Source organism: Lithobates pipiens, unplaced genomic scaffold, assembly GCF_037356315.1.
Source record: "Lithobates pipiens isolate NorthernLeopardFrog02 unplaced genomic scaffold, aLitPip1_a1.2 Scaffold_28, whole genome shotgun sequence".
Taxonomy (NCBI): Eukaryota; Metazoa; Chordata; class Amphibia; order Anura; family Ranidae; genus Lithobates; species Lithobates pipiens.
In genome coordinates, this window is record NW_027507789.1 from 147572913 (window position 1) to 147596762 (window position 23850).

Consider the following 23850-nt stretch of genomic DNA (forward strand, 5'->3'; position numbering starts at 1 on the left):
TGATGATCTCCAGTTGTGCAGTAACCTCTCCACCATATAGTGAGGTACTTGCAGCCCCTTTCATTGATGTCATCTCTCTCTCTCCTTCTCACACATCCGGAAAGAGGAGCAGAGACCGGAAACACGATCATTGAACTACAACTCCCGCCATTCTCTGCGCCAACCATCCGCTTAGGCACCCTGCTTCCCTCTAGCGGTGGTAGGAGCGCAGCGCACCTTCTCCCCCTTCCCTCGCAGTGCCTCGGAAGCACTTCTGACTTCCTCTCATGGCGCCCGCGCAGGCGCGCTCGGCCCCCACCGCGGCGTTCCGCGTAGAGCCAGCGATAAAAGGAACGTAGGAGGGAGGCCCGAAGATGTCTAAGGGCCCCGTCCCCACTTCACCGTCCGCCTCGTCCGCTTCCCCGGCAGCAGTGGCGAGCGGAGCGCTCCAGGCGCAGCCCGAGAAGCCGCAGCACTACACGTACGTAAAAAAAAAAACACGGCACAAGACGGCTGACGTCAGCGGGAGGCGTGAGTCACGCGCAGTGCCCCGCGCCCAGGCCGGCGGGAACCGGTCAAACCTGGAGAGAGTGGGCGGGGCCTTATTGGGGCGCCAGGCGTGCGGGGCTCGGCGTTGTCAGAGTACAGAATGTGTCACCGCTTCCGGAGAGGTCCTCACTGACTGTGACAGGGACTTCCCCTTTAATGTCTCATAGAGTCCTTCCTGTACTCACCTCACCCAGGAGGACTCTACACACCTCTATAGTCTACTGCCAGCCCAGACCCACCCACTCTTCATACCCTGAACATTCACCTCACCACCAATAATGAGAGGTGTAACCCCCCCATCTCTACAGAGTAATAATACATAGCACCCCCCTCCCACTGTAAGGACACAAATTACCAGTATTACTCATGGAGAGTGTAATGATGTGTATGCTTTTTTTGAAAACATCAAAGAGAGGAGGGGCCCTTTACATTGGTGATCAGCGGAGGAGGGGCCCTTTACATTGGTGATCAGCGGAGGAGGGCCCCTTACATTGGTGATCAGCGGAGGAGGGACCCTTACATTGGTGATCAGCGGAGGAGGGACCCTTACATTGGTGATCAGCGGAGGAGGGGCCCTTACATTGGTGATCAGCAGAGGAGGGCCCTTACATTGGTGATCAGCGGAGGAGGGCCCCTTACATTGGTGGTTAGCGGAGGAGGGCCCTTACATTGATCAGCGGAGGAGGGCCCCGTACATTGGTGGTTAGCGGAGGAGGGCCCCGTACATTGGTGATCAGCGGAGGAGGGCCCCTTACATTGGTGATCAGTGGAGGAGGGGCCCTTACATTGGTGATCAGCGGAGGAGGGTCCTTACATTGGTGATCAGCGGAGGAGGGCCCCTTACATTGGTGGTTAGCGGAGGAGGGCCCTTACATTGGTCGTTAGCGGAGGATGGCCCTTACATTGGTGACCAGCGGAGGAGTTCCCCGTACATTGGTGGTTAGCGGAGGAGGGCCCCTTATATTGGTGATCAGCGGAGGAGGGGCCCTTACATTGGTGATCAGTGGAGGAGGGGCCCTTACATTGGTGATCAGTGGAGGAGGGGCCCTTACATTGGTGATCAGTGGAGGAGGGCCCCTTACATTGGTGATCAGCGGAGGAGGGCCCCTTACATTGGTGATCAGCGGAGGAGGGCCCCTTACATTGGTGATCAGCGGAGGAGGGCCCCTTACATTGGTGATCAGCGGAGGAGGGCCCCTTACATTGGTGATCAGCGGAGGAGGGCCCCTTACATTGGTGATCAGCGGAGGAGGGCCCCTTACATTGGTGATCAGTGGAGGAGGGGCCCTTATATTGGTGGTTAGCGGAGGAGGGGCCCTTACATTGGTGATCAGCGGAGGAGGGGTTCTTACATTGATGATCAGCGGAGGAGGGCCCCTTACATTGGTGATAAGTGGAGGAGGGGCCCTTACATTGGTGGTTAGCGGAGGAGGGGCCCTTATATTGGTGGTTAGCGGAGGAGGGGCCTTTACATTGGTGATCAGCGGAGGAGGGGCTCTTGCATTGATGATCAGCGGAGGAGGGCCCCTTACATTGGTGATCAGCGGAGGAGGGCCCCTTATGAAAGGGCATCCTTATATTGGTAGTGGACAGAGTAGAGCCTCATTACTTTGGTGGCCAGCAGAAAAGAGCACCTTTACATTAGTGGTGGTCAGAATAGCCCATCTGTTGGGGGTCAGTGTAGTGCCTTCTTACATTGGGGGTCAGTTGGAAGAGTGCCTCGTCTAATTGGGGGTCAGTATAAAGGATATCCCATTATATTGGGGATCAGTAGGAAGAGTGCCTGTTAAATTGGGGGTACCTTGTTACATTGGGGGTCAGTAGAAAGGATGTCCAGTTACTTGGGGGGGGGGGTGTTGGTGTAGTGCCTCCTTACATTAGTGGCCGGTAAAAAGAGTGCCCCATTACATTAAGGGTCAGTAGAAAAAGTATCCTATTAAAATTGGGAGTCAATGCAATGCCTCCTTACAATGGTGGTCAATAGGAAGATGAAGCCACCACTGTTCACTTCTCAAGCAATCCGTAGAGAAGCCCTAAATATCAATAGAACACATGAGAAATGCTGTTCCTATATACAGTGGATATAGAAAATCTACACACCCCTGTTAAAATGCCAGGTCTCTGTAATGTAAAAAAAAAACAAATGAGACAAAGAGAAATCATTTCAGAACCTTTTCCACATTTAATGTAACCTATAAACTGTACACACTGAAAAACAAACTGAAATCTTTTAGGTGGGGAAGTAAAAATAAAAAAAACGAATGTGGTTGCATAAGTGTGCACACCCTCTTATAACAGGGGATGTAGCTGTGTTCAGATTTAAGCAATCACATTCAAACTCATGCGAAATAGGAGTCAGTACACACCTACCATAATTTAAAGTGCCTCTGATTAACCTCAAACTTCAGCTGTTCTAGTAGGTCTTTCCTGACATTTTTTTAGACCCCTTTCACATTGGGGCACTTGGCAGGTGCTACAGAGCTAAAAATAGCGCATGCAAAGTGTCCTGAAAGAGCCGCTCCTCACACTCCAGTGTGACAGCCGGAGGGCTGACTTTTTCTTGGCCGCTAGCAGGGGGTAAAACTGCTCAGCTAGCGGCTGAATACCGCCACTAAAACAACGGTAAAGCGGTGCTATAAATAGCACTGTTTTACCGCAGCGCCCCAAATTGAAAGGGGCCTTAGTCACATCCTACAGCAAAAGCCGTGGTCTGCAGAGAGCTTCCAAAACATCAGAGGGATCTCCGTGTTAAAAGGTATCAGTCAGGAGAAGGGTACAAAAGAATTTCCAGATATAGCATGGAACACAGTGAAGACAGTCATCATCAAGTGGAGAAAATATGGCACAACGGTGACATTACCAAGAACTGAACGTCCCTCCAAAATTGATGAAAAGATATGAAGAAAACTGGTCAGAGAGACTGCCAAGAGGCCTACAGCAACATTAAAGGAGCTGCAGGAATATCTGGCAAGTACTGGCTGTGTGGTACATGTGACAACAATCTCCCGTATTCTTCATATGTCTGAGCTATGGGGTAGAGTGGCAAGACTTTTCTTACGAATAAGATCATCCGAGCCCAGCTAAAATTTGCAAAAACATATATAAAGGCTCCCAAAAGCATGTGGGAAAATGTGTTATGCTCTGATGGAACCAAGGTTGAACTTTTTTGGCCATAATTCCAAAAGATGTTTGGTCCAAAAACAACACTGCACATCACCAAAAGAACATCATACCCACTGTGAAGCATGGTGGTGGCAGCATCATGCTTTGGGGCCATTTTTCATCAGCTGGAACAGGGGCCTTAGTCAAGGTAGAGGAAAATATGAACAGTTCCAAATACCAGTCAATATCGGCATAAAACCTTCAGTCTTCTGCTAGAAAGCTGAATATGAAGAGGGACTTCATCTTTCAGCATGACAACGACCCAAAGCATACATCCAAATCAACAAAGGAATGGCTTCACCAGAAGAAGATTAAAGTTTTGGAATGGCCAAGTCAGAGCCCAGACCAGAATCTGATTGAAAATCTGTGGGGTGATCTGAAGAGGGCTGTGCACAGGAGATGCCCTCACAATCTGACAGATTTGGAGTGTTTTTGCAAAGAAGAGTGGGCGAATATTGCCAAGTCAAGATGTGCCATGCTGATAGACTCATACCCAAAATGACTGAGTGCTGTAATAAAATCAAAAAGGTGCTTCAACTAAGTATTAGTGTAAGAATGTGCCCACTTATACAGCCATATTTTTTTTTATTTTTACTTCCCTCCACCTAAATGATTTCAGTTTGTTCAACTGAGTTCAGTTTATGGGTCACATTAAAGATGGAAAAAGTTCTGAAATGATTTATCTGTCTCATTTTTTTTACATCACAGAAACCTGACATTTTAACAGGGGTGTGTAGACTTTTTTTTATCCACTGTACATACAGAGAGATGACACTCCATTCTGTACAACACAAGCAGTAAGGCCTGATTCACACCTATGCAGTTTTATGCCCTGTACACACGGTTGGACTTTCCGACGCAAAATGTGCGATCGGATTGTGTTGTTGGAAAATCCGATCATGTGTGGGCTCCATCAGACTTTTTCTGTCTGAATTTCCAACACACAGGATATAAAAATTTTCCGACAACAAAACCCGATCATTTAAATTCCGACCGTGTGTAGACAATTCCGACGCACAAAGTGCCACGCATGCTCAGAATAAATTATGAGACGAAAGCTATTGTCTCTTCATAGTCCCGTCTTACGTGTTGTATGTCACCTCATTCTGAACGATCAGATTTTCCGACAACTTTGTGTGACCGTGTGTATGCAAGACGAGTTTGGGCCAAAATCTGTGTGAAAAAAATCTGACGGATTTTGTCGTCGGAACGTGCGACCGTGTGTACAGGGCATTATGCCGCGTACACACGAGCGGACTTCTTGAACTCCGAAGGACTTTTCAATGAAGTTCCGCCGAAACGGACTTGCCTACGCATGATCACACCAAAGTCCGATCGTCTAGAACGTGAATTTCGGCGGAAAGATTTGAAACATTTTCTATTTCTAGGTCCGCCAGAATTTTGGGGAAAAAAAAGTCAGATGAAGCCCAGACTCGATCGGAATGTCCGACGGAATCATTCTGTCAGACCTTTTCTGCCGGAAAGTCCACTCGTGTGTACGCAGCATTAGTGCATTTTGCAGATCTGCACTACAGTCCATTTAACATGGTTTCATATGGAACATGTTCTGTAGTGCAAATCTGCAAAATGCAAAAAGCACTAAAACTGCATAGGTGTGAATCCCACCTAAAGCTGCATTTACACCTGAGCATTTTCAGCTCGTAAAACGCTCATTTCAAAACTTCCAACAAGCGAAATCCCATTCATTTAAATGGTCCCTGTTCACATCTGAGCATTCTGTTGCCTGAAGCTCAAAAAAGTACATGAACTTGCATTTTTTTCGGACGTTTTTCAGGCGTTTTTGTACAGGTGTTTTGAGGTCACCAATGTAAAAAGCGGTAAAACGCCTATAATCTGCCTAAAAAGAAGTTCATGTACTTTTTTGAGTTTCAGACGACAGAACGCTCAGATGTGAACAGGGACCATTTAAATGAATGGGATTTTGCGTGTTGGGCGTTTTGGAACTTTTGAGATGAGCGCTCAGGTGTGAATGCAGCCGGCAGATTACAGGCGTTTTACTGCTTTTTACATGGTGACCTTTGGACCTCGAAACACTTGTACAAAAACTCTGCAAAATGCCCAACAAAAACGCCTGAAAACTATACGCTTAAGTGTGAATGCAGCCTAACTGATGGGCAAAACACATGATGGGATCCATAGCACTATTGTACAGGCTGCACTTGTGAGTTTTCATCCAGTACGTTCTCTAAAAGTTCCACAAGCGCCATTCATTCTGCATGTTCACAAAAACACATCTGACATTACAGAGCGTCTATTTCCCAACTTTCATTAGGGTATGTAATGGTCAACCCCACACACTAAAGAAAATAGAAATGAGGAATAGAATAGAAATTTGTAAAAATCCCTCCAAAGTGAGGGGAAATCTCTCTTGTCACCAGAATAGTTGTCTCTCTGAAGATTTTCGCTCCCTGACATTAAGACATTAAGGCAAAAACAAAAAACATAACGGAGGGCATGCCTCCCGGCTTGTCCTGCTCCCATCCCACAGACCCGCACGCAAGGCTTCATCTGCTCCGCTTCGCTCTCTTGCAGTATGACATCACATGACACACGCTCAGTCACCGCCTTCACTAGACTCCCAACCCCCCCCCCCCCCCCCCCGCGCTGGTGCTGCCCGAACACACTGTAGCAGGCACTCGGATGGTCTTGGCCGGCTCCGGACCAGAACTCATGCACAGTTCCAAGCCGAGCATCACTGCCATATTTTTAACTGACAACCTTTTCCTGTTACTAGCATTTACTGGCAGCATAAAAGTGCCCGGCTTTTACTGGCTGCCAGGAAAAATACAGATGGTTGGCAACACTGGCCCCAACCCATATACTTCAGACTCCAAATCAGTTTGCATGTGTCACTAGCCCACCTTTTCATACAGCTGACAGAGCCACTCCATAATCCCAGCATGTGTTGATGTCGGACATACTCTACCTAGTATAAGAAAGTTTGAATATTATTACTACTATATTTATAGTAGCTCTGTAGTGTTGCAGGCATGTGTGCATGGGGGGGAAGACGAGCAGCAATCTAAATCAAACTCCTGTAGCCAAACCAGGTCAATAAAAGAGCTTCTTCAGGCCAATATGTACAATTTTAATTCACTTTTATTCACTTTTTTTATTCACTCACAATTCACAAGATAATGTTTCAGTGGAACGATTTTCATCTCAATGACCAGTTTAATCACCTGAAACATGGGTCATGTCAGCTGAAAGCTGTAATAAGGCTTAGAGGGGTCTTTTCAAATCTGTGAGCTGATTGGCAGAAGACGGGCTACTTTGGTGGACTTAAAAGTGGTTGTGAACCACTGAAATGAAATGATCTCTCCTCCCTCTGCTATCTGTATGAGTAATTTCCGACAGGTTATGACAATGCCACAAAATCCTGGGAGACTGCACCCCCCCCCCCCCCGACAACACTATACCGCAGATGGACACCGGCGACAAAAGCTCCCTGAGGCGAGTCAGTTCGCATAAGTAGCAGGGCTGGGGAAAAAATCAACTTGATTCAAATCGATTTTTTTCCCTAGCCCTGCTACTTATGCAAACTGACTCGGCTCAGGGAGCTTTTGCCGCCGGTGTCCATCTGCGTTATAGTGTGGTCCTTTGCCCCATGGGGTCCCGACTATCTTACAAACACATACAACATACACATATTTGGCCAATTTTTCAGCAGGATCTAATTAACCTACCAGCATGTCTTTTGAGTGTGGGAGGAAACCGGAGTACCCGGAGGAAACCCACACAGGCACAGGGAGGACATGTAAACTCTAAGCAGATGGTGTCGTGGTCAGGATTTGAACCAGCGACCCTTTAGCAGATAGGTGAAAGTGCTAACCACTACACCACTGGGCAGCCTCAGACAAGATTGGTGGGGGCAGTTACAAGCACCGATCTCCCTGTGTAGCTTTTCTGACCGCCGCTTCTCCTCCTCTCCCTTCCGCGACTGTCAGGAAGATTAGTGCTTGTAACTGCCCCCACCACCGCACAGACTGTCCCCTGTGTCCTGCTCCGGGTCCTCCTCTGTGCTCCCATTGGGTCCCCTGTGTCCTCCTTGGAGTCCCCCTCTGTGCTCCCTGGGTCTCTGTGTCCTGCTCTGGGTCCCCCCCCCCCGTGCACCCCATGTCCCCTGTGTCCTCCTCCAGGTCCCGATCCATGTCGTCCTCCGGGTCCCCCCTGTGTGTCCTCTTCCAAGTCCCCCTGTGTCCTCCCCGGCTCTCCGGCTCCTCCTGTCCATTCATCTCCAGTGCAGCTGAGCTGAATCTCTATCCTCAGTCCCTTTCCCTGTCTCAAAGGGGGGATATCAGGGGTCTGTTTAGACCCCTGATATCACACCAACCTCCCCCCCCCCCAACAGGGCTGATAAAAAAATAATAATAATAAAAAAAAAAAAGCAAAAAATGTAATATTTAAAAGTTATTGTAAAATTGTAAAAAAAAACAAAAAAAAAAACTCAGGTGCCATTACAGAAGTAATAATTGGGGCCCAATATAATCCCGGCACAGGGGCCCCTTGCTGACTTTGTCTGCCACTGGTCAGAGTATAAAGTGTGGATGACACCGAGTGAACAGATAAATGGTTTCCAATGAAATCAGATGACACCAACAATAGGACTAATTTTACATCCACCTTTTCTTCAGTGTGCATACAAAATGCAGCAGGACTGAACGTTTTGTATGCTGAGGTGTGTTCCAGTCTCTCCATTTTGAATGGACTGCCTAACTCAAGTTGTAGCTGGGGTACGCTATCTTTTTCAAGTTGTCACCAATGCTTATAGAGTATTGACCAGGCAACTGACTCCCCCGGGGTAGTCAGATTTTCTAGAAAGTTTTTATTACAAGTGAGTAAAAATAATTTATGAAAAGAAAAAAATGTGCAAGTAAGCATTTAAAATATTTGACATCTCTCTCGCTCTAACTTTTATGCGTACATTTTTTAGGTTGGTGACAGGGTCTTTTTACACTGTAGTGTAGATGTTTTGCCATCTTAAACTTTGGAACATACTTGCCAAAAGTTCCCACCCATGCGATTCCTGTCTGAATCTACAGTTCTCACTGCGATCCGTAAAACCGATTTGGGAGTGTCATTAACATTGTATTGACACCCCCAGAGATTCGGGAAAGTTGTGATGCGGGAACCGGCGCTGGAATTGCACTGATTCCCGCATCGCACAAGTGTGAACCTGCACGCACATGAACTTTAATAGCATCCCAGTCTTAAGCCTCATACACGCAATCAGATTTTCCGCAGACAAAAACCTCAGACTTTTGTCCGAAGGTCGTTGGACAGGAACTTGTCTTCCATACAAACGGCAAGGAATTGTTGGCCAACAAACACGAACGTAGTGACGTACTACATGATTTTTCAGCTCTTTAGCACCACCCTTTGGGCTCATTCTGCTAATTTCGTGTTAGAAGTTTGGTGACTGTTGATTCGCACTTTTCATTTCACGCTTTTCAGTTTGTTTCTGAATGGTCGTTCCTCAACCAGACATGGTGCAGAATCCAGAATCAGAGGAGATAACGTGTTATTTATTGTTGGCCTTGGAGTTAGTGCTTTAACCCAAGTCCATTCCAGGAACAGGAGGATTTCTTGGACCAAAAATTGGTTGCTTTAATAATCCTGACCAACTATGTCATATGCCTTTGCTGCGGGAGCTCCAGGAGAATAATCCAGATGATTTTCGGAATTATCTCCGGATGACGGACCCCTGCTTTCACCAACTCTTGGCATTGTTGACCCCCTATATTAAGAAGCAGGACACATGCATGAGGCTTTTATTTTATTTTGTGGTTGAATAATAATGATTTGATTTGGTATATTTTCTATATTTTTGGATGCATAGAATGCACTTTTTGGTTAAGTTCTATTGGCAGATAGCATGTCTAATTTTATTTGTTTTCTTTTTTTAATGCACAATAAAAAAAAATTGTGTAGAATAATACTGGGCTATGTGTTTTACTTCAAATGACCGTTTGGGAGTAGGCAGTTACATTTAAAAAAATACAATGTAAAATTAACAAGGGACACCAACATAGTTGTATCTTTAATCTTAAAAACTACGGATAATGGTGTTGTGGTAACTTGCCCAAAAAAATAAAGAATAACAAGCATAATAATATTATTCTTGATCACTAGAATAAAAAAAGCCTCCATCAGTATCACCAGCAAAGCAGCTTCATTATTATCCCATTAGGCCTCTTTCACATGGCCAATCCGTTCAGGCCCGCCTGTCAGTTTTTAAGGCGGACCTGAACGGATGCTCCATAGAGGTCTATGGAGCGTGGGATGTCAGCGGTGACATGTCCACTGACATCCGATCCGCTCTGATCTGAAAAAGTGTGACGAAGGAAAAACCTACTTTTCCATCCATCATTGGATCGGGTGATGAGGGACACTGTGTTCCGTCGTCATCCAATCTCCCATAGGGGAGAGCGGCACTCTGACAGGTCTGTCCCTGCGCAGTGTGCAGAGACAGACCTGTCATCTTCCTGCTCAGTGGGGATCGACGGAGAGATCCCCGCCAAGCAAGCGGATATCCACGGGATCATCACTGATCCGCCCCGTGTGAAAGAGGCCTTAAAGAAGAGAATTGTGCGCTGTATTTCGAGATTTCATAATTTGAAACATCACGAATGTTAATTCTCCATTAAGAATGCTAGTTTAAAAGACCGACCGCTTCTGGCTCGTCCTTGCTTCCAAGCACGAGTGTTTGTACTTTGGACTTTTGTCCGATGGACTTGTGTACACATGCTCGGAAAATCTGACAACAGACATTTGTCCACTGAAGACACTTGACTGTCCTGACCTCCATCCGATAGAACACCTTTGGGATGAATTAGAGCAGAGACTGTGAGCCAGGCCTTCTCGTCCACATCAGAGCCTGACCTCACAATTGCGCTTCGGGAGGAATGGTCAAACATTCCCATAGACACCCTACTAAACCTTGTGGAAAGCCTTCCCAGTAGAGTTGAAGCTGTTATAGCTGCAAAGGGTGGGCCAACTCAATATTGAACCCTACGGACTAAGACTGGGATGCCATTAAATTTCATGTGTGTGTAAAGGCAGGCGTCACAATACTTTTGGTAATATAGTGTAAGTCCATTCCGGGAGAATATTACTGTATAGCTCTGAGTATACATGGCACAGTACTGGACACAACTGTGTCTTTTATACCACTAGAACAAAAAAAACGAATGAAATCCCCAATCCTCAGCCTTGTTGACCACTTTATTGCCTGCCGGTATGGACAGCGGACACAGTTAGGTTCTTGCATGTGCCTTTCATTTGTTTATATAAGAACCATGTGCCCTGAAATGCTAGGTTGATCTGTTGGGGAAACATTGGCTGACCTATGGTCTACATCCTCCTGCTCTTTAAACCCTATCTGGGCTAGCTGGGCTGCCATTCACGTTTTTTTAACCAATAGGGGCCCTAAGCAAGCATCCAGGGGAAAGCCATAACAGCCGGGGTTGGTGCTTCCCTTGCAGATTAGCCGACATTTTTGGAGGTTCTAGGTGGTTCTGCGAATTGCCTATGAGTGCTTGCAAAAATCTGGAGGCACCTGCACTATACACTGACTGGTGGTAGTGTAACAAATAATGTCTATAAATGTGCTTTAAGTAACCAAATGGCAGAAATACCTAGCTATATACCTAGAAATACCTAGCTTCCAGTACCTGCAAGATCGTAGTAATAGTACTAGGCACCATCTAAATTATTACTGCTTAGTATCCATTTAAAAGCCATGCTCTTGTTTAAAAACAATCAATTCCATTGCAGTATTATCATTTTCCGTTGTATATGATTCATAGAAATACAGATGTATTCATTAAAGCTTAGTAACAAAAAAAATGAGAGAACTGTAAACCTCGCACAAATGTTTATGAAAATAACGCTTTATTAGTGTGCAAAAATACTCACAATTTTCCAGTAAATATAAAATATATTTAGGTTGAAAATTGTGTGTGCTTTTTAAATGCCAAAACATTTAAATACTCAAATTTGTAGGTGCATATTGCAAAAAATAAAATAAAATAAATAGATATAAAAATACAGTATATAGCCAAAATGTGTGTGCGTGTGTGTGTGTGGTCATCTTATTTGATTGATGCAGTCATGATTGCAATGGGCTATAATCAAATAAAGCATCTTTGAATTAAGAAGCATTCACCCATCTCTTCCTATAAAAGGCTTTGCCCCACCAGGTTGGGTTTGAGCAGTTTCCATTTTCTGTACCATATTTTATTTATTTATTTATTTTTTGCTGTCTTGATTTACCTTCTATTTGTCCTGTTAAGACAGAAATTGATGGAAAATTCAACATTTTGTCATCGGGAAGAAAGTCTATTAATGGGGGCACCTGGTAGGGTGACAACTGTCCCCACTTTGTAATGATTTCTACTCCCTCCTATAGCATCCCCAGTACATGAAATCTAAAGCTATATTGTACATACACTTTAAATGGACGGTATTCTGCAGTGAAAGTAATCAGGTAAAAACAGAAAAGTGCTGAGTCTCATGTTTTTTGATAATTGTGCTATGGTATAACTTCATTATTGTTTATATTCCCTATTCCTCAGGTATCTAAAAGAATTTCGGACTGAGCAGTGTCCCTTATTTGTACAGCACAAATGTACCCAGCATAGGCCCTATACTTGCTTCCATTGGCACTTTGTGAACCAGCGGCGGCGGAGGTCAGTACGACGTAGAGATGGCACATTTAACTACAGCCCAGACATCTACTGTACAAAGTATGACGAGACTACAGGCCTGTGCCCTGAAGGAGACGAGTGAGTAATATTATGACATTTTATAGTGGCTGCCAATTACATCTTTCATACTAGTCATAGGTTTGGAAGAGTTGCTAATTAGAAAATATAGTCTTGTTTTTTTTTAATTAACCACTTTCAGACCGGACCATTTTGCTGGTAAATGACCAGAGGTCTTTTTACACTTTGGCACTGCGCTGCTTTAACTGGTAATTGCGCGGTCATGCAATGTTGTACCCAAACGAAATTTGCGTCCTTTTCTTCCCACAAATAGAGCTTTCTTTTAAAGGTATTTGACTGACTCTGCGATTTTTATTTTTTGCGATATAAATGTAAAAAGACTGCAAATTTTGAAAAAAAATGATATTTTCTACTTTTTGTTATTAGAAAAATCCAATAAACTCAATTTTAGTCATACATTTAGGCCAAAATGTATTCAGCCACATGTCTTTGGTAAAAAAAAAGTCAATAACTGTATATTTATTGGTTTGCGCAAAAGTTGTCACATCTACAAACTAAGGTACGTTTTCTGGAATTTACGCAGCTTTTAGTTTATGACTGCCTATCTCATTTCTTGAGGTGCTAAAATGGCAGGGCAGTACAAAACCCCCCCAAATGACCCCATTTTGGAAAGTAGACCCCCTAAGGAAATTGATAAGTGGCATGTTTTTTTTTTTTTTTTACACAAAGTTGTCATTAAATGATATATTGCTCACACATGCTATGGGCATATGTGAAATGACACCCCAAAATAAATTCTGCTGCTTCTCCTGAGTACGGGGATACCACATATGTGGTACTTTTTGGGAGCCTAGCCGCGTACGGGGCCCCGAAAACCAAGCACCGCCTTCAGGCTTTCTAAGGGCGTTACAGTTTTGAAGGCCATAAAATGCCAAGATGGCACAAACCCCCCCCCCAAATGACCCCATTTTGGAAAGTAGACACCCCTAAATTTACGGGTACACTAGTGAGACTAGGTAATAAATGGCGGGTGCCCTGAAACTATAAAAAAATAACTAACCAACCAGCATCACCTGTAACAGTTATATGGTGATCACTGGTGAAAGGGTTAACTAGGGGGAAATCAGGGGGCTTTATGCGGTAGTATATGCGGGTCCCTGGCGCTATAAAAAGCTGCGGCGAACCTAAATACCTACCTGCCTAACTAGCGTCACCTGTGACACTAATACAGCGATCAGAAAAACGATCGCTTATTAGGCTGGGTTCACACTGGAGCGATGCGGGAACGCCACGAATCCGCGGCGGGTTCCTGCATCGCATGCCTCCCGGCGGCAGTTCACACTGCCCTATGCGAACTGCTGGGAGTGTCAGTGAAATGTTAATGACACCCCCAGATCAGTTCGCATATCGCAGTGCGATCTGCAAACTCGGATCGCATGGTGTGAACACCCATGCGATCCGATTCTGCTGCGGACCAAAAAAAGGGTCCCGTGCGAGTTTGCGGCGGGTGCAACGCGAATTCAGCCATACTATCTGTATGGCTGAACTCGAATCGCACAGAGATCGGATGTGATTTGCACTGCAGTGCGGTGCGAATCACATCCGTTCTCATAAACTGCTGCAATGTGAACCCAGCCTTAGTTACACTGGCGACGGGGGGTGATCACGGGGTTAAACCTTTATTGGGGGGGTTAGGGGGGTACCTTAGAACTAAAGGGGGCTAACCCTAACTGCCCTAACAGTTATTACAGTCACAAATGACACCCGCCGGGTGATCAGGGGGTTAAACCTTTATTAGGTAATAAATGGCGGGTGCCCTGAAACTATAAAAAAATAACTAACCAACCAGCGTCACCTGTAACAGTTATATGGTGATCACTGGTGAAAGGGTTAACTAGGGGGCAATCAGGGGGCTTTATGCGGTAGTATATGGGGGTCCCTGGTGCTATAAAAAGCTGCGGCGAACCTAAATACCTACCTGCCTAACTAGCGTCACCTGTGACACTAATACAGCGATCAGAAAAACGATTTCTTATTAGGCTGGGTTCACACTGGAGCGATGCGGGAACGCCACAAATCCGCGGCGGGTTCCCGCATCGCATGCCTCCCGGCGGCAGTTCACACTGCCCTATGCGAACTGCTGGGAGTGTCAGTGAAATGTTAATGACACCCCCAGATCAGTTTGCATATCGCAGTGCGATCTGCAAACTCGGATCGCATGGTGTGAACACCCATGCGATCCGATTCTGCTGCGGACCAAAAAAAGGGTCCCGTGCGAATTTGCGTCGGGTGTGGCGAATGGCTGAACTCGAATCGCAGAGATCGGATGTGATTTGCACTGCAGTGCGGTGCGAATCACATCCGTTCTCATAAACCGCTGCAATGTGAACCCAGCCTTAGTGACACTGGCGACGGGGGGTGATCACGGGGTTAAACCTTTATTGGGGGGGGTTAGGGGGGTACATTAGAACTAAAGGGGGCTAACCCTAACTGCCCTAACAGTTATTACAGTCACAAATGACACCAATGCAAAAAAAAAAAAAAATGCATTGGTGTCACTGTGACTGGGGGGGCAGGGGTAATTGGGGGGGTGATCGGGGGGTAAAGGGGGGGTGTGAGTGTGCCTGCCATGTTCTACTGTGAAGTGTCGTGTTGGTGCAACTCACCGATCCTCTCTCCTCGGTGCCGGAACGAAAAATACCGACACGAGGAGAGATTACATCACTTCCTCTGCCTGTGTTTACATTACAGGAGAGGAAGTGATGTCACAAAGGATTTCCATTCGTCGGGAGCGATCGCGAGGGGGTGGCCATGAATGAATGGCCGCCCCCTCATCCCGGATCGCTCCCGAACGAATACCGACCGCCGCAGGCACCGGGGGGGGGCCCGATCGGGCCCCCCATCCGCGGGAAGGCAGGGACTTATATATACGCCCATATGCCTGCCCGTGCCATTCTGTCGACGTATATCGTCGTGCGGCGGTCGGCAAGTGGTTAAAATCGAAGCCTGAACTGAGATAAATATTTAGGTTCCCAATCCTTCCCCTTTTGAAAATGCTAGTAGCCTGCCTTTCACTACCCTTCATACTTTGTAAGTCATTGAGCCATCAAAAGCATGCAGCCAATGAAGGGAGAACTCCTGATATGTGTACTTTATTCCAAGTCATTATATGTGCACTACAACCAGGGAACAAGCATTTTTTAAAGGAAGGGGTCAGCAGGATAGCCCCCATATGTCTCTCAGTACACTTCCTTTATTACGGTTTCTGGAAATGTGTAAAAATAAGACACAAAATGAGGGAATTCAATAATGCACTACCAACACTTTTCTTTCGCTGAGGTACTTTAAAATGGCCTGCAGATTCAGAAATCCCTGTCAATTGTTTTGTTATCTTTACCAACGTGTACGACAGAAGCAGGTGGTTCTTTAAAAGGGCCCATTTTACAAAGTGGTGCTATACATGCATCAAATAAAAAAAAATTGCCTTTAGTTTGTAGATCACAAAACTGGAGATAACTAAGACCAACTTTAGGTTCATGCACAGAAACGGGCAGAGTGCCTGTCTCTGTACTCAGTGTAGCAGAGTGGAATATTTTCTGCTCTTACCCTCTCCCTGTCACTGGATGTTCAGATACAACAGCCTACTAGCAACCAGTCGGTGGAGCCTGGTGGATAAGCTGAGACACTTGTTCCCTATCAGGTCCGCTCTCTCCTTGACAGCAGGCAGTGGGCAAGCTCTATAGCCAAAAGCAGGCTGTCCGTTGGCTAAGGATCCACCCACTGCCTGCTGTCAATCAAAAGGGAACAGGCTATTATGCAGAACCCCATCATGCTCCTCCCTGATACAAAACTCCCCGCCACTGTGCTTTCTGGGTGACACAGCTGTGGCATGGAGGAAGTGCAGTTCGGTTAGACACTCTAGACTCAGCCCACCTCCACACATGGTGTCTGCAGCTAGTACATGAATCTGTCACCTACACTGACATTGGTTGTGTGGGGGCACGTCAGAATTCTAAAACATTTTTTAGATACTCTTTCTCATTTTGGGTTTGGTCTCCAGCTAGGTCTTTATTATAATCCAGCAACTCATCCTCTCTGCTGTCCTGCTTCTCTGCAGTTGTAGGCTCTGTATCTGATGGTGTTGGAGCTTACACAGGTCTGATGACCTCATCCTCCTTTTCAGGTAATAGTGCTCAGGCCTGGCTATTACCTTGTAAAGGTCTAAGCACTACATCCTTGAAGGAGGTTCCCCCATGCGCATGCTCCCTGCCCCTCCACGCTGTTGCTGGCTACAGCAGGCTGTGTTTAACAGGTCCCAGCTAATGATTTATGGCTGAGACCTGCTGATCCGCTGTAGCCAATCACAGCACAGAGTCCTGTGTTCACATACTAGTGTCACTAGTGATGTCAGTGTCAGTTAGTACCAGACTGTCAGCCACACAATCACAGTCCCACTATAAGTCGCTGATCACCCCCATTACAGTATAGAGCCTAGTAGAGTAAATTCCATCACAAACCAATTAATATACACTTGCTGGGATTTTTCTTTTTACTAAAGACATGTAGCAGAATCAATTTTGGCCTAAATTTATGACAACATTTACGTTTCTTGGATATTTTTCATAACGGACAGTAGAAAATTTGTTTTTTTTTCAGTTTACATAATAATAAAAAAAACACCTAGTGGTGATCAAATACCAGCAAAAGAAAGCTCTATTTGTGGGGGGGAAAAAAAACAAAAAAAATGAATTTGCTTACAAAGTTGCATTGCCGAGGAATTGCTTGTTAAAGTAGTGCAGTGCAAATAGTGGAAAATGGTTTGGTCGTGAAGGGATAAAACCTCCTGGAGGTCAAGTGGTTAAACGACTGTATTTTTTCATACTTTCATATACTTAGGTTTTTATATGCAGAAACATTTACTTGTGCTACAGTGTTATCCCATTTTGAGGTGGATTTACTAAACGCAGTATTAAACCCACAAGCAAATATTTAGTATATTGCAGCTTACCAATTCTTAGATATGAAGGCTGCATTTATGTTCTTTTATAGGCTTGCTTTGTTCGATTTTTTTTTTTTTTTTTTTTGGTGATCCAGCCAGCAAATTTGTTGTTTTTCAAAACCAACCATGTATCGGTTTACATGGATGAGACAAATCATTTAACACTGACAGGGGTGCTTAAAATTATCAGCTTTTATTTATTCATGTAAAATCTTTATCCAAAAAGTAAAAAAAAAAAAGTTTTCTGTAACTGATTATAAAGTGTAAGCTGGAGTTTGGCTTCAATTTGTTAGTGCATGTAAATCTGCTAATACATTTAACACTACCCTCCCCCTAGACTGAAAATGCTGCTGCCTGATGTACCTCCTGTTCTCAATGATCCAGAGTGGGGGCACTCTAATACAGGAGGTGTGTTACTGGCCAGATCACCAGGTGAAAACAGAGGGGAAAAAGCCAAAGAAAGGAAAACTGATGCAGCCACCACATCTAATGATTGGTAAGCTGCAATATATTACATTTTTGGTTTTGGGTTTAATACCGCTTAAAGGCAAACAGATGCACTTTGCAATTGCAGTTGCACTCATTTTCCCCGGAGCTTAGAAAATGTCTTAAAGCTCTTCCATCATCCAATCATGTGCAAGCAAAAAAATTATTATTATTATTATTTTGTTTTTAATTCTACTTGCACCTGATTGGGTATTCTTTACAAAGTGAAGCTGTATCGCATTACATTGACTGGGGAAAATGAGTGCAACTGCCCTTGCAAGGTACACAGTCTATTTGCCTTTAGTAAATCAATCCCTATGTGTTGTCTTTTTTCACATCTGCATTATAACACATCAATCTGGCATATAATTATGCAAATACATGCATTTATATGCATTGAAGAATGAAGAAGTATCCAAATAGGCTCTTAGCTGTTCTTTGCCACAAAACAAACACAGGCTAGAAGACATAAAATGAATTGACTGACATTTAGGTAGTACTTTGCTTATTTATGATTCTATAGAATAGAACAGTGGATGAGCCCTGAAGCAGAAAATGACTGGTTGTCTTACAAAGAAATGCTTGGTCAGCAAAAGAATACTTAAAGGTGCGGTCCACCCTAAAAAAAAAAAAAAATGCATAAAAAGGCTCCAAAAAAAAAACAATTTTTTTTTTGCTCCAAAAAAAAACAATTTTTTTTTTCACGTACCAGAAATGGCTGTTGCTAGGCAGATCGTCCTAATCTGCCTCTTGCAATACCTTGGAGATCTTTGGTCTTCCCCTCCTCGCGTTGTCTTCTGCTGAATGGGACACGGAGTGTTGTGGGAACTGTGTGTGGCCCACAACACAGCGCGCCCCATTCACAAAGCGTCACGCGAATCACGCATGCGCACTAGGAAACAGGCTTCGCTGCAAGGCTCCACTGCCTGTTTCCCTTACTTTGAATGGCGGCGCCGAGAGCCGAGGGACGGGTCGGCCTCGAGGCGGCCGACATTGCGGGCACCCTAGAAAGAAGGTAAGTGCTTATTAAAAGTCAGCAGCTACAGTGTTTGTAGCTGCTGACTTTTATTTATTTTTATTTTTTTATCGCTGGCCCACCACTTTAAAGCATATCTCAACCCAAGAACAAATATGTAATATATTGAAGTTTACCAAGCTGTTTTTACCAAGCTGTTTCAAGCTGTTATCCTTTATTTTCACCTGGTAATCCTTCCAGTAGCACACATTCTATCCTAGGGTGAAAATGCTCACTCACTGTACTGTATCTATGGAGGAGCAGCATAGTCATCATAGGACCATAGGGCAGGACCTTCAAAACACTTTTCGCTCTCCTTTTTTCCCCACAACATAGGAGGAAGGTGTTCTGATAATAGTTAGCCCAGGCAGAGTGCAGAGGAAGTTATAAGATCACAGGAGTTTCTGGCAGGATCAACAGGAAGTTTTTTGTACTCTCAAAGTAGAATTCCAGCCCAACACTAGCTATGTTAAAAATGTTAAAAAATTTTTCTCCCTTTACTGCTACCTTTGCTGCCTAACCTGTGCAAAAAAGATGTGCATTTACCTTTTTTCGTCCAGTCACGTGGTCCCCTGTGTTAGTGAGAAACTGTTCAGGTAAAGCGGGACTTTTTAGGTGCACATACAAAGAAGACTAGTAAAAATGTATAGATCCACTTATTCCATTAAAATTTATTAATAAAACCAGTAATCATATTGTGGTCTCGTTCAAAATTGATTGGTCCAATCAACATATATCAAGCTACAGAGGTTGTTTAAAGGATACATTTTAGAAAAAAATAATAAATGCACATTTTTTTTACAGCTAAAAAAATGTGCATTTATTATTTTTTTTTCTTTTGCAGTCTGTAAAGCATTGCACCAGCAATCAGAAGACTGCTGGTGCCATGCAGGTTTCCTTCAGATCTGTCAGTATATCTGTATACCCGTACTCTCCATACGATCAGGCAGATACACTGACAGAAACAAATCAATAAATTACCACAGCACTGTGGTAGTTCTTTGAGAACTACAACCTGATAACCGCAAAGGATGCCGGTAGTTTATTGATGCACAGAGCTGTGTGAAGGAATGGCACGGCCGCACTGATTTTAAAAAGTGACAGCTAGTATGGGAAACTTCTTCCCGTGCTGCTGCCACAGGGAGAGAGGGCAGCGGCTGCAGCATTGGGAAGGTGTTACATGTTCCACCCTAAAAATGGGTGTAACATATGACATGTTCCCAAAGGCAAACCTTTAATCAAACCAATAATCATAGTGTTGCATAGTTACATAGTAGGTGAAATTGAAAAAAGACACAAGTCCACCAAGTCCAACCTATGTGTGTGATTTTGTGTCAGTATTACATTGTATATCCCTGTATGTTGTGGTCGTTCAGATGCTTATCTAATCGTTTTTTGAAATTATCATTGCTCCCTGCTGAGACCACCACCTATGGAAGGGAATTCCACATCCTAACTGCTCTTACAGTAAAGAACCCTCTACGCAGTCATCATTCAACAGTGATTGGTTCAAGCTACATTTAGTAAAGCTACAGATGTTACATTCTATACATGTTTTTCCATAAACATGGCTTCTTCAGGAGTTTTCATAGGCTCCCATGTCTCAGCTCTTGTTGGCGCTCTCTCCTCTCCCCTGCAGCTGCCACTGACTGACATAGGGGGGAAAAGGTGCAGATCATGTGACCAGAGCAAACTAAAAATAGGTGTAGCACTGACCCCCGAAGGAGCGGCTGGTTTTCTTGGGCTCACCGTTTTTGCCTCCTCAGCCTTGTAGCTCGTCTTCCTTGTCTAGGGGTTCCCGAGGTTGATGGCCCAATAACTGCAGAGACCGACACTTGAATTCCCTTAGGAATTTTTATTTGCTTAAAACGTTGAACAGAAATACAGTCTCTCAGTAGGGTATAGGTATGGAAGCTCAGGCACTTTTAAACTGCTGACACTTAATAAATGTCTCTCTCTAGATAATCCAGTGAATATTCACTCGCAACTGGATATTTCCACTGTGGGATAAATCCATGGATTTAGCAACCGACACATGACTCAAACTTAGCAAAGTCTCTGCCACAGTGTTGGTTGCAAACTTCTAGATGAACACATTAAGTCTCTCACAGGAACTTAGTTGTAACAGAGGGATGTGAATAGGAACCTTCTTGCGGTACCAGTATCTTGCAGCCGGTCCGGCGATACTGTAAGAAATGTGGATTCAATTAGTATCCGTACAGCTCAGCATCCAGGCTCTTACCGAGCAGCCAGCCTTGTGCATGGCCCTCTTCCGAAGAGTCCTCCCCCAGTTGCATGACGAGTTGCTGGGCCTCTCCAAAACCTGAGAAGGCACTGGACCACCTTAGAATCTTCCTTCCAATTACTGTGCCTCAGACTAGCCAGTCCTGAGACTCGGAAATGGATGGATCCGCACCCCAGGCCATGAGGGCCTCTGGGGGCTGGTCAGGAGGACCAGGACCATGGAGTCCGAACATACTTCTGGACCGGAACCCAGAACCATGTGACTTCAGCACCTTAAGTACCCTCTCCCGGAATACACATCGAGACAACGCACCCACTATGGCTCCGAGAGAGAGATGGGTACCCAATGCGTCCAACCAGACTGCGTTCCAATGCCTGTCAAAGGTGTTACCTACACCTATGACCAGGCAGAACATTAGTACAGCCCAGCCAAACTGATGCCAAAACCACAATTTAGAACAATTAACCCCAAGACTCAGCTATAGTCTTGGAAAAAAATACATTTACAGACATAGCGCATATTCTTCAGGAGTACCGGCGCTACATAGGTAAGCATACACATTTTTTTTTTTTACACAAGTTAGGCAGCATAGATAACAGGAAGGGAACAATTATAAAAATAGTGTTGGGAAGGAATTCCACTTTAACAGATGAAAAGGTAACTGTGACGGAACCGATCCCACACTCCGATTGAGTGCTTCAGTCTATATACCGCTTCCTAAGTCCTGGAACACAAGTCCAATGGATGTGGCTATAGGAACCCCCAAGCACTAGACGACACCAGGCTTAGGAGTACATCAGGAATGACCTTTATTTGAGATCTCACACAAAATATATACAGCGGGGTGACTAAAACCTAACCTAATTAGCATGAGATAATTATCTAATCAACACTCAGATTAGTTGACTGAGGGATAAGACTTTTCGGCTTCTGCCGAATTCAATAAACATTACTATAAACATAAACAAAGGGTTAATTAGCACAAACAACAATGTTTGGAATGTCCTTACAAGCCAGACTCATTTACACAAGAGACAGGTGTCTGGAGTTAATGACATTAGCATCTGACAGTGTGTGTCCCAACAGCATGAGACAACACATATCATATATACATATATACAACATTGAATCTGACTAGCACAGATTATAGTGGGGTTCTCATTCACCCTGTGCCCCTTAAAATCCAGGACCCATAATCGATCGGCAAGAGGCTCGCACTCAGTCCTCTCAAAAAGCCTGTGTCTCGGCTAGGTCTGTCACAGTAAAGCCCCATACACACTATCAGATTGTCTGCTGATTTTTTTCCATCAGATTTACCAAAACCATATAATATGAGGTCAAACCTTAGGGGTTTCAATGTGTATGCAATCAGGCAGGCCCTTGTACTACATGGTTTTGGTAAACCTGAAGGAAAAAATCAGGAGACAATCTGATAGTGTGTATGGGGCTTAACAAATAAGGGAAGTCTGTTATTAACGTTTACATACACTTTAAGGCCTTGGTGCCCAACCTGTGGCCTGAGGGCCACAATTGGCCCTTTGGTTTATAATGTTCGGCCCTTGGACTTCAGCAGTCATTAGTGAAAACATTGATTAGGGTAATAGCATTGATCACTGCTAACCTCATGTAACGTGTTCCCAGTTTCCTATTGTCTTATGCAGCATATCCCCAGCCAAAAATGGCCACGTCCACACTCTGACCCTCATTTCCTCTACTAGGCTTGCAGTCTGACAGTCCCCACAAGCATTACATGTATTTAACATTATGTGCCACCCTTTGGCACTGTCAGAGGCCACATTTGAGGCCCCCTTTAGCTCATAAGTTGACAACCAATGCTTTAAGAGGAATTAAAGGCAAAACTGTTTTTGTTTTGGATAGATTAGAGAACGCTTAACAGCCCTGTCATGTTTTTTTTGGTTATCCGTGTCCCCCACTAGGTATATCACCCTCTATTTTTGCCCTCATGTCCATTGTCACAGAGATGAGAGAAAGTGCTAAAAAAAACACAACAAAAACAGAGTTGTGACCAGAACAGGAGGTAGGGGTACACTCCCTCCATTTTGTAGACATTTTTTCCCACTTATTGCATCTCTGGGACAAGAAATGAAGGGAAATCTCCCCAGCAGTGGACACGAACAGCAAACAAATAAGAGACCATGTTCAAAACCCTATTGTGGTTTCAATGCTGTCTGTGTTCCTGCTAGGTACTGTATATTCTTCTCTTTTTGTCCTGATGACCATTCTCATTGAGACATAAAGTGATGAGAAATCCAGAATTCTTGAGTTGTTACCAGAACAGGCGAGGATAAACCTAGTTTGTAGAAATTTCCTCTCACTTCCTTTTGCATCTCTGACATCAAAAAATATCCCAGTAGGGGTTGCAACTCTTTCCTGCTCTACCAAAATGTTTGAGCTATGCATACACTCTATGCAACAACTTTGCCGTTAGTATAGTATTGAAACATCTACTGTACTTACATATTTTAATTATACTTTATATACTCTACATTTGCTGTACACCAGGGGTAGCCCATGATACCTTTTCAGCCTGCAAGTGACTAGCTCCATACGCAGAGTGGTGCATAGAAGCAGTGGTGAGAAGACAGAGTATCTGGTGCACTGGTGCCTGCTGATCCACCTCTCTCATCCATCCAAGACATTGATATGT

General features: G+C 44.5%; 1 protein-coding gene across 2 annotated transcripts in view; it reads left to right on the top strand.

The window, feature by feature from the left end:
• Nucleotides 1-251: 251 nt before the first annotated feature.
• The window catches only part of UNK (unk zinc finger), a 106760-nt gene continuing 83161 nt past the window's right edge, over nt 252-23850 (top strand). The window contains exons 1-3 of one of the 2 annotated variants that reach the window (XM_077459684.1): nt 252-460; nt 12288-12497; nt 17774-17932. In XM_077459684.1, the coding sequence (XP_077315810.1) occupies nt 354-460; nt 12288-12497; nt 17774-17932 (476 nt within the window). In that variant the 5' untranslated portion in view covers nt 252-353. The remainder of the gene's footprint in view (nt 461-12287; nt 12498-17773; nt 17933-23850) is intronic. The other variant, XM_077459686.1, reaches the window with a different exon arrangement.